The sequence below is a fragment of the Rhinoraja longicauda genome, chromosome 5, assembly GCF_053455715.1.
Source record: "Rhinoraja longicauda isolate Sanriku21f chromosome 5, sRhiLon1.1, whole genome shotgun sequence".
NCBI classification, from domain to species: Eukaryota; Metazoa; Chordata; class Chondrichthyes; order Rajiformes; family Arhynchobatidae; genus Rhinoraja; species Rhinoraja longicauda.
Window position 1 is genome coordinate 78,512,305 of NC_135957.1, and position 12,081 is coordinate 78,524,385.

General features: G+C 45.4%; 1 protein-coding gene across 1 annotated transcript in view; it reads right to left on the reverse strand.

The window, feature by feature from the left end:
- Window positions 1–2,054: 2,054 nt before the first annotated feature.
- The window catches only part of cyb5r4 (cytochrome b5 reductase 4), a 62,488-nt gene continuing 52,461 nt past the window's right edge, over window positions 2,055–12,081 (reverse strand). Inside the window, exons 16-17 of the mRNA XM_078399845.1 lie at window positions 4,988–5,152; window positions 2,055–2,938 (exon numbers count right to left, since the gene is read on the reverse strand). Coding sequence (XP_078255971.1) covers window positions 2,887–2,938; window positions 4,988–5,152 — 217 coding nt within the window. The 3' untranslated portion in view covers window positions 2,055–2,886. The remainder of the gene's footprint in view (window positions 2,939–4,987; window positions 5,153–12,081) is intronic.

The window sequence follows — 12,081 nt, forward strand, 5'->3', positions numbered from 1 at the left end:
GGTAAGTTACCAATTTGTTTATGGCTTATTTATTTCAGGGATAAGTTTTGTTTTTAATTTTAGGATTTATAAAATGCATTTCGCTTTAAAAAAATAATTCCTGAACATGCTTCCTGATCAACCGGTGAAGCTGAAGACAGACCTCAATCAGCTGTTGAAGTCCTCACGAGTGTTTCATGGGCCGGGACGGTCCCGGCCAGCAGGGTCGACTTACCCGCTGCGGATCGAACTCGCAGAACACGCCCGGTAGGCCCGGCTCACCCGCCGCGGTCTCCGGTGGGACTGGGACCTCGTCCGAAGGGTCGGCAGACGGCATAGCTGGCAGGGAGCTGGAGAAGTCGGACGTGAGGAGCAAGGGCCGGTAGGAGGGTGAACCGGGGTAACGCCGCCAGCATCTTCAAGGTCGGCTGCAGGAGGCGCCCCCGGGACACAAAGATGGCCGGGTGAGGAGAGGGACGTCAGTTACTACTCCAGTACATCGAGCGCGCCCATCCTGCTGAGGTACTCCAGCATTTTGTGTCTACTGTATACGCACTACCCATTGATGGTATAAATATATCTGAAGATGGACACATTTCCACTGACCAGACTTTGAATAATGGCGCCACAAATGGCGGTGCCCACATGGTGTAATATTTATGCAAAAAAATATTTGAATGTGCAGTTAAATATGCACCATTGGACTATTGGGCCGATTGCTCCATCGCGTATAGACACAAAATGCTGGAGTAACTCAGGCAGCATCTCTGGAGAGAAGGAATGGGTGACGTTTCGGGTTGAGACCCTTCTTCAAATTACATTCTAAATGTCGTCACGGCAACATTCTAGGACGGCACGGTGGCGCAGCTGTAAAGTTGATGCCTTCAATCGCCAGAGGCCCGGGTTTGATACTGGTAACTGGTGCAATTTGTACAGATATTGTACGGTTTCCCTGTGACCTCGTGGGTTTGCTCCGGGTGCTCCGGTTTCCACCTGCACACCAAGGTTTGTACAGGTTTGTATGTTAATTGGCTTTGGTAAAATTGTAAATTGACCCTAGTGTGTAGGATGGTGCTAGTGTACGGGGGGATCGCTGGTCGGCGTGGACTCAGTGGGCCAAAGGGCCCGTTTCCACGCTGTATCTCTGAACGAAACCTCTCTAAACCTTTCCTATCCATGTACCTGTCCAAGTGTCTTTCAAATGCTGTTACAGCACCTGCCTCAGCTACCTCCTCTGTCAGCCCATTCCATATACCCACTTTGTGTAGGAAACAACTGCAGATGCTGGTTTAAATCGAAGGTAGACACAATGCTGGAGTAACTCAGTGGGACAGGCAGACTGAAGAAGGGTCTCGACCCAAAACGTCACCCATTCAACAGTTCAACAACAGTTCAACAGAGCTTTTATTTGTCATTCGGTACCAACGAAACTACATAGCAGTCACACACAAAAAAGAACACAAGACACATAGCCCCAACACAAACGTCCATCACAGTGACTCCAAACACCCCCTCACTGTGATGGAGGCAACAAAACTTCCACTCTCTTCCCCACGCCCACGGACAGACAGCTCGTCCCCGACCGACCCGCACAGTCCCCGCAAGGGGGTGGAAGTCCCCGCGGCCGAGTCGCACCGGGCGCTGAAACGTCTCGCGGCCGAGCCGGGCGATGGAAGGCCCCGCGACCGAGCCTTGCGCAGCTAAGTCCCACGGCCGAGCCGCACCGGGCGATGTTAAGTCCAGCGGCCGAGCCGCACCAGCGATGAAAAGTCCCGCGGCCGAGCCGCACCAGCGATGTAAAGCCCCGCGGCTGAGCTGCACCGGGCGATGTTAAGTCCCGCGGCTGAGCCGCACCAGCGATGAAAAGTCCCGCGGCCGAGCCGCACCGGGCACTATTAAGTCCAGCGGCCGAGCCGCACCGGGCGATGTTAGGCCCCGCGGCCGAGCCGCACCCCGCGCCATGAGGAAGAGACCTAAAAGAGAAAGGTTTCCCCCACCCACACCACCACCCCCCACACATACACAACCAAAAGAAACCCCAAAAACCATCCCAACACCGACACACAACAAAAAAAAAAAAGGAAAAAAGACGAACAGACTGCTAGCGAGCCGCAGCCGTTAGGCGCCGCCACTTCCGCCTAATTCCTTCTCTCCAGAGATGCTGCCTGACCCGCTGAGGTACTCCAGCATTTTGTGTCTACCGTATACGCACTACCCATTGATGGTATAAATATATCTGAAGCTGGACACATTTCCACTGTAAAAAATATTGGACGCAACAGATTCTGTTGCTCAGTGTTGCTTAAGTATCTTTAATAACTTGAACCTTTCTGTATAAAAAAGTATAAATTTTCCAGCAATAATATATCTGAATAGATCATTTGAGAGTCACTCTCTGTACATCTGGCCACAGATGATATCTGTGCAGAGTCCAGCCTTGCCTGGACAAAGAATGCTTGTTATAAGCCTCTCACAAAAGGAAACCTTCATCCATCAGGCACCATCTTTGCGTTCTCCGAGTTAAGCAGAAGATACGAGGCTGACAGTACCACATCAGCATATTACATCTCAGTTCTCTTTTTATATTACTATTCTAATTGCTGAAGGTACCATTAATAAAAACAAATCAACACAGTCACAACAGTCTTTTCACAACTTCGTACTTTGTATAATCAGATTCCCCCCACCCCACCCCCGAGCATAAATTACATGAGCAAGTTTAATTTAAAAATTGAATGCATTTGGAATATTTGCATAAATCCATCAAACAAATTAAAAGTCAGGAGTTATACATCGCACAGTTTAAAATATTATGTAAACCATCTTAAAAGGAATCTGGTTGGCAGGGTGTGTTTCACTAACAGTGAAATGGCTTTCCAGTGGCTGACTTTTATTTTTGAACTGTTATCAACGAAAAGCATGAATCTCTTCATCGCTAACTCCCAATTCTTTGCAGAATCTGTAGAAGAGATAGAAGATAATTAATAAGGCAGAGTTTCGATGTTTACAATAGCCAAATTATCACAGGATTTTGTGCGATTAAAATTGTCCATCAGCTTTGTCCCAGAGAGTCAGGGGCCGCCATTAGGTTGTACACTTTTCACGTGAAAGGTACGACGTGCCAACAACAACAACTAGGGCAGCACGATGGTGCAGCGGTAGAGTTGCTGCCTTACAGCGCCAGAGACCCGGGGTTGATCCTGACTATGGGTGCTGTATGAACGGAGTTTGTACGTTCTCCCCGTGACCTCATGGGTTTTCTCCGGGTGCTCCGGTTTCCTACCGCACTCCAAAGACGTACATGATTGTAGGGTAGTTGGCTTTGGTAAAAATTGTAAATTGTCCCCAGTGTGTAGCATAGTGTGGTGTACAGGGGGCCGCTGATTGGCGCGGACTCCTTGGGCTGCTGACCCTGTTTCCAAGCAGTATCTCTAAACATTTTCAAAGTTATATTGCAAGCTAGCTTTTCTAACTTAGATGTAACAAATCTCAGGAAGGGATCAAAAAGATAAGACTGGAAAAGGTATGCAAAGAACCTCAAGATTGTAATGTAAAGAGGTTTACAATTCCCTAGAAACATGGAAATAGAATTCATAAGGTGGTTTTTGACAGTCTGGCTGCACAGGGCAGCTTGTTTATCCTGATCAGCGCATGTCTCAGCCTTTATGTTGATATTAAACTACCAACACAACAGCTCACACTTCCAAACCTGATCCCTCTGGATAAATTCTTAATTAGTATGGGTGTCAGAGGTTATGGCGAGAAGGCGGGAGAATGGGGTTAAGGGGAAGAGTTATATCAGCCATGATTGAACGGCAGAGTAGACTTGATGGGCCGAATGACTTAATTCCGCTATCACTTATGAACATAAGTGCTATCATGCCCTGATCTGTGGTCTCAGTACTGCTTCAGCCCACGAGGGTTTGGGAGGTGTCTCACAAATGAATGGGCCACCATTTCATTTGCCTGTCTTTCCGCATTGCTATGGCAACCACAGGAGTGCTCCAGCAGCATTGACTACTTTCCCCATCATTCAGCATTCACGCCAGGCACCAGCTACCTGCTCAATGACACATGTCAGCTTTTGATGCTTCTTTGATGGGAGGAAACTTCTTAAGAGCACAACCCTCCAAATTTCACGGTTCTCTCGGCGTCCTCTGAGGATTCTGAGAATCTGATCAGAGGATTTGGCAGTGGATCAAAACAAAGCACTCGTTTAATGTAGCGAAGGAGGAATGACAATTTTTAGTTTAGAGATATAGCATGGAAACAGGCCCTTCGGCCCACCGAGTCCACACCGACCCAGGCACACTCACCACATATCTATCACGTATTTGCCGCACTGGTGAGTAAGGCAAGGCAGCGCCTTTACCACCTCAGACAGTTGAGGAAATTCAGAGTCTCTCTGAGGATCCTTCAGTGCTTCTACTCTGGGGCTGTAGAAAGCATCTTGTCCGGAAACATCTCAATCTGGTTTGGGAACAGCTCTGCCCAGGACAGGAAGGCTCTGCGGAGAGTAGTGCGTTCGGCTGAACACACCATGGGAACTACACTCGCCCCCTGCAGGACCTATATATCAGGAGGTGCAGATCCAGAGCAAGCAAGATCATGGGGGACCCCTACCACCCCAGCAACGGACTGTTCCAGCTGCTACGGTCAGGCAAACGCCTCCGCTGTCACGCTGTGAAAACAGAGAAGATGAGACGGAGTTTCTTCCCACAGGCCATCAGGACTGTTAACTCTCATATCACCAAGGACTAATTTAATTTACTGTATTAATTTATTTTTTGTGTTAAATTTTTTTTTTCTATTCTGTTTTGTAGTTTTAGCACAATCCGCAGGCGTTGCCACTTTCATTTCACTGCACATCTTGTATATGTATGTGACAAATAAACGTGACTTGACTTGACTATTTATCTGCATATCATCCCTTTCCAAATTCAGAAATGATTAAGAGCCAGAATTCAGGAGAGGCAGAGAGTGAAAGATTAAATACTAGAATACATACCCAACAACTTTCTCAGTGAAGGACGTTGGACCACAAATGCACACTAGTCTTTTCACCTCGTCAGTACGCTGAGATAAAAGTTCCGTACAGAGAGACATATCAATCTTTCCCAGTCTTCCTGCCCACTCTGCGTGAGGCTCTGACAGAATATAGTCAACCTCAAACCTAAACAGACAAAAGTTTAACATTTTTCTTTTAATATTCTGCATGTAGTGTAGAAACTGCATTAACCTTTCACTTTAAAATCAGAGTGAGAACTTAGTGGTTAGCATTTTATTTGTACTTTAACAAATAAAGGGCCCGAGGGAAGCCTGGAGAGAAGCCTCGACCACAACCAAAAACAAGGGCGGGCCTCCTCCACATGGCCACTGACTGGCAGCTGCACGTCGGTCTGGGCAAACAGCTGAAATATCCGCAGCACATTACAGCAACATCACTCCAACCAGACATGATGATCACCTCCAAAGTGACAAAACAGCTGGTCATTCTGGAGCTGACAGTGCCCTGGGAAGAGCGTATGGAAGAAGCAAAAGACACAAAACCCAAGAGTAACTCAACGTCAGGTAATATATGCCGACCAAATGGATGGGCGATGTTTTGGGTCTGAAGATGGGTCCTGACTTGAAAAACCGCCCTCTCCACAGATGCTGTCTGACCCGCTGAGTAACTCCAGCACTTTAATTTTTGGCTTCCAGTTGCTCCCAGAAATGGGTGATTTAGTCAACTTGGAGCACAGCAGAGCTGGCAGAAGGAAAACAGTAGTTGCAGAACAGAATCAATTTATAGACGAGAGAGGGGGCAAAAACAGTAATTGACCTCTAAACCTTTGCAAATAACAACGTGAGAGATGTGTGCACCTTCATATGGATACAGCCACTGCAATGAGTCATGAGAAGGGGGATTAGTCTTAGGGCAGCCTCTCAGACACCCCCAGACCAGAGGTAGGAATGACTGCTATGGAGATGTAAGAAAATAACTGGAGATGCTGGTACAAATTGAAGGTATTTATTTCACAAAATGTTGGAGTAACTCAGCAGGTCAGGCAGCATCTCGAGAGAGAAGGAATGGGTGACGTTTCGGGTCGAGACCCTTCTTCAGACTGATGTCGGGGGGGCGGGACAAAGGAAGGATATAGGTTGAGACAGGAAGATAGAGGGAGAACTGGGAAGGAGGAGGGGAAGAGAGGGACAGAGGAACTATCTAAAGTTGGAGAAGTCGATGTTCATACCGCTGGGCTGCAAGCTGCCCAGGCGAAATATGAGGTGCTGTTCCTCCAATTTCCGGTGGGCCTCACTATGGCACTGGAGGAGGCCCATGACAGAAAGGTCAGACTGGGAATGGGAGGGGGAGTTGAAGTGCTCGGCCACCGGGAGATGATGAATATTGCGGGGGGAGGGCAACATGTGTTTAGTTGAGTTTAGTTTATTGTTACGAGTACCAAGGTACAGCGAAAAGCTTTGGTTGCGTGCTAAGCAGTCAGCGGAAAGACTATTTTAGTTTAGATATAGCGTGGAAACAGATCCTCCAGCCCACTGAGTCCGCGCCGACCCACGATCCCTGCACACTAACACTATCCTGCACACACACACTAGGGACAATTTACAATTTTACCAAGCAGTTAGCCTACAAACCTGTACGTCTTTGGAGGATCACGAGAACAATGTACAAACTCATTACAGACTTGTCAGGATGAACCCGGGTCTCAGGCGCTGTAAGGCAGCAACTCTACCACTGCGCCACCATGCCGCCCAATTACATGATTACAATCAAGCCATCCACAGTGTACAGATACAAGATAAAGGGAATAACGTTTAGTGCTAGATTAAGTCACATTAAAGATAGTCCAAAGATCTCCAATGAGGTAGATAGTAGCTTAGGACCGCTTTCTGGTTGTAGTAGGATGGTTCAGTTGCCTGATATCAGCTGGGAAGAAACTGTCCCTGAATCTGGAGGTGTGCGTTCTTTACACTTCTGTACCTCTTGCCTGATGGGAGAGGGGGGGAAGAGGGAGTGACTCTCCTTGATGTCTCTGGTCACAAGCCCACACCCTCATTCCAGGCCCACAATTATCTGTGTCCCTTGTCAAATGACCGTGCAAGTCACTGGCAGAGATACTGAGGCAGAGATCGTAGTACGTCTCAATGCTATGCATTGTGGAATAAAGACTGCAATAGGTAATTGGTATAAGAAAATAACTGCAGATGCTGGTACAAATCGATTTATTCACAAAATGCTGGATTAACTTAGCAGATCAGGCAGCATCTCGGGAGAGAAGGAATGGGTGACGTTTCGGGTCGAGACCCTTCTTCAGAAGTCACCTGCTGAGGTTATTTGAAATATGCTGAACAATAAAAACCATGGTTGGCTGACACAAAGGACCTTATATCAATGATGCAATTCACACCATTTAATTTGCACGTCTCTTGCTAATTAGCTACCAGGTTCTCTCCTTCAAAAAAAATTAATGCGAGTTAAAGGTCGCACAAAATCCTATTTAGTTTAGAGATACAGTGTGGAAACAGGCCCTTCAGCCAACCGAGCCTGCACCGACCAGCGATCCCCACACACAAACACTATCCTACACACACTGGGGACAATGTATAATTTTATCAAGCCAATTAGTCTACAAACCTGTATGTCTTTGAAGTGTGGGGGGAAACCGGAGCACCCGGAGAAAACCCACGCAGGTCATGAGGAGAACGTACAAACTCTGTACAGACTGCACCCGTAGTCAGGATTGACCCCAGGTCTCAGGCGCTGTAAGGCAGCAACTCTATTGCTCGGCACCGTGCCGCCCAAATTACACGGTTGCAGTCAAACCATCTGATTAATCAAGATTGGGAGTCCAGAACAAGGGGTCACAGTTTAAGAATAAGGGGTAGGCCATTTAGAACTGAGACGAGGAAAAACTTTTTCAGTCAGAGAGTTGTGAATCTGTGGAATTCTCTGCCTCAGAAGGCAGTGGAGGCCAATTCTCTGAATGCATTCAAGAGAGAGCTAGATAGAGCTCTTAAGGATAGCGGAGTCAGGGGAGAAGGCAGGAACGGGGTACTGATTGAGAATGATCAGCCATGATCACATTGAATGGCAGTGCTGGCTCGAAGGGCCTCCTCCTGCACCTATTGTCTATTAGTAGCAAGTAACTGGCTCAATACTGAGGCAGAGATCATAGTATGTTTCAATGCTATGCATTGTGGAAAAAAGACTGCAACAAAACTGCAAAAGGTTACTTGAAATACGCTGAATAAAAACTAGGACTGGCTGACAGTATCATTAATGAGTAGGAAAGGACTGCAGATGCTGGTTTATACCAAAGAGGTCTGAAGAAGAGTCTCGACCCGAAATGTCACCCATTCCTTGCTGCCTGTCCCGCTGAGTTACTCCAGCATTTTGTGTCTACCTAGTATCATTAATGAAACAGTTCACACCATTTAATTTGCACCTCTCTAGTTAAATAGCTACGAGCTTTTTTTCCTTTTTCTTTTGAATTTAATGCAAGTTGCAGGTCGCACAAAGTCCTATTTCTATTGGTAAAGTTGGAAGTGGGAGCTGCACACTTGACGTCTTTTCTGAGATGCATGACGCGCACACACAGGTCTGACAAATAGTCTGCAACCAGAAATTACACTTGGTTTCTCTTTAGACAGACACGGCCTGACCTGGCGAGTGTTTCCTGCATTTCTGATTTTTTTGTTTTAGATTTTCACCATGAGCAGTTTAAAAAATTTTTTTTTAAAGGTAATGGGTCTAATTTGCCAATATTGCCTTTCTAATGAGTAGAAAGGAACTACTGATGCTGGCTTATACCAAAGATAGACACAAAGTGCTGGAGTAACTCAGCAGATCAGGCAGCATTTCTGGAGAAAAAGGATAGGTGATGTTTCAGGACTGAGTCTGAAGAAGGGTCCCAACCCAAAACCTCACCCACCATTTTTCTCCAGAGATGCTGCCTGAGTTACTATTTGTGTCTATCTTACCTTTCTAATGAGATGGACAGTTTTCTTTCAGATCTTGCCTTTGTGGATGCAGGGGAGATATTTTCAGTGGAAATAATGATTTCATTTTTTAAAATTCCATGAATTTGAACACTTTGCCATAATAATACATCCCTCCCTCCAATCCTGCTTCTTTACAGTGTAGCTTTAGTTATGATTTTGATGGCTATGCTACAGCTAAACATAGTATTTTTTGAGTGAACACACCTGTAAAATTCCAGTGTTTAGTTTAGCTTTAGAGATACAGCGTGGAAACAGGCCCTTCTGCCCACTGAGTCCACACCGACCAGCGATCCCCACACACTAACACTATCCTACACACACACATGGACAATTTACATTGATACCATGCCAATTAGCCTACAAACCAGTACGTGTTTGGAGTGAGGGAGGAAACTGTAGCACCCGGGGAAAACCCTCGCAGGTCACGGGGAGAATGTTCAAACTTCGTACAGACAGCACCTGTAGTCAGGATCGAACCCGAGTAATTGGCGCTGCAAGGCAGCAACTCTACCGTTGTGGCATAATTCTACCCCTATCACTTTTGACCTGTGACTAGTGGTCGGTGTGGGCAAGTTGAGCCGAAGAGCCTGTTTCCCCACTGTATCTTGTGGCTGTGAAAATGTGCAATATTTTCCTACATGGTGAAGCTGGGATATGTGGATATCTTTCATTGCGTATGTGGTGCGGGCAAAGTCCATTGACAAATATTTGCTATTAATTAAAGAAACAAAGTGCCAGAGTAACTCAGCGGGTCAGGCAGTAACTCTGGAGGTGACATGGATAGGTGACGTTTCAGGGTCGTGATCCTTTGCTATCAATTCCCATTTTGACCATTTAACACCCTTATTCTTAATTATAACATTTTATTCTGTTTACAGAAGTGCGTACTCAACCCCCGTGTGCTCTTTCCATAATTAGTTGATGGAAATTTAATTGCTGAGTGGGTTTTAAGGGTAGAACGTGAAAGCTGGATTTATATGGATAAATTGAATGTCGCAAATGTTCTCAGATACTGATGGACAAATTAAGTTCAAGCAAGGTCATTAATTCGCAGGATATTTAAAATTCACTGCAAGATCAGGGCCTGTTTCCACGCTGTATCTCTAAACTAAGCTAAACTAAAACTCTGGGCCCTTGCCCATTAGAGACCACTTCGCTGCAATCCAGTTATACCCCATCATCGCCACTTCAAGCCCAAACACAGATAAGAAGAAGCTTTCACCTCCTGAACGTGATGAATCACCAGCACTACAGCACTTACTCAGCACCTTCGAGCCAATGTTAACTACATCTTCTCTCATGGAAACCTCTGGAGACTGGGAATAAAAATCATGGTAGAAAATGATACGATTAAAAATCGAAAGAGCTCGGCAGTTAGTGATGGACAGTTTGAGGTCAATCTGGAGGTCCTGTTTAAATGGTCCTGCTGCTGCACTGCACGCAATACCAAGAAGGCAAAAGAAAATCTAATTTTGTATAACCTTTTCTTCCTTTTGTCAAAGCATTGGCAGCTCTGAAATAACACCATTTATAACTGCTTTCCTCTTGCTAATCTTTGCGATATACTCAGCCTGTCATTGACAGTATCAGGAGATAGACATGAAGGTAATTTAAGTTAATCAGAGGTGTCTTAAGATCCGGGCTGGATGTGTTGCAGTCTTGAATATAGACAGAGGCTGAAGATGAAATAGCAGGCCAGCATGCATCTATCATTTTCTTCAGAATTAAACAGTGGCAAAAGTTAATAACCCTGTTAGAGTGATAGTGTGGAAACAGGCCCTTCAGCCCAACTTGCCCATACCGACCAACATGTCCCAGTTACACTAGTCCCACTTGCCTGCATTTGGCCCATATCCCTCTGAACCTTCCTATCCATGTACCTGTTTAATTGCTTCTTAAACATTGCGATATACCCTGCCTCCGGCAGCTCATTCCTTACACTCAACACCCTCTGTGTGAAAAAGTCACCCCTCAGATTCCTATAAAATCTTTCCCCCTTCACCTTAAACCTATGCCCTTCTATGGAGTTCTCGTTCTTCAACAAAGAAAAAGACACATGTTTATTAATTACAGGACAGTTAGCCTTGCAACAGTAGTAAAGACATTGCTCAGGGTCAATAATAAAATCTCAATGCTGATCCTTTTGAAAGCATTTAATTATTTGGAACATCAAATGCTCTGAAACCAGCCTTGGCGTCCCTGCATTCAATGAACCCTATGAAGCTCAGTACAAAATATCTGCGATTTTATATGTGGGGAACCAGTTATAAAAAAAGTGTGGTTCAGACCATGAAAGCCTCAGATTGGTATAAGAACCAATATGGTTATTTCAGGATGGGACTGTAACATTCATTGAATCTAACTTTCTTGCTATTTTGATTCTAAGTTCAAGTTTATCATCATTTGCATGAGTACAGTGAAAAATCATACGTACAGCATCGCAGACACATACTTACATAATCACACAAAGTTAACCTTCATAAATATAAATCTATGTAAATTGCACACAACATTCTAAAAGACTGCAAAAAATGCAGGGGATGGGGGCATATTGATCTTGTGCAGGGCAATGCGATTAGTTTATTTTGGCATAATGTTCTGCACAGACATTGTGGGCCAAAGGGTCTGTTCCTGCGTTGTACTTTTCTATATATATGAAGGAGCTACAGACGCTGGTTTACACCGAAGATAGATACAAAATGCTGGAGTAACTCAGCGAGACAGGCAGCATCTCTGACGAGAAGGAATAGGTGACTTTTGGGTGACTTTTGAGTCTTTTCTTCAGACTGTTAGGTGACGTTTCAGGTCGAGACCCTTCTTCAGACCCTGAAGAAGGGTCTTGACCCGAAACGTAACCTATTCCTTTTCTCCAGAGTTGGACTTTTCTATGTTCTACTTTCTATGTATTCTATCCCCACCCTCTCAGCAACTTTAACTGAACTTGTTTTCTCACTTTCACAGTGTTGATGAAGCACCTTCAATCTGAAATGTTAACTGCTCCATAGATGCTGCTGGCCTCGTTGAATATTTCTTATGTTCTGTTTTCATTTCAGATTTTTAGCATCTGCAGTTTTTTTAAACTGCAGATCACTGCTT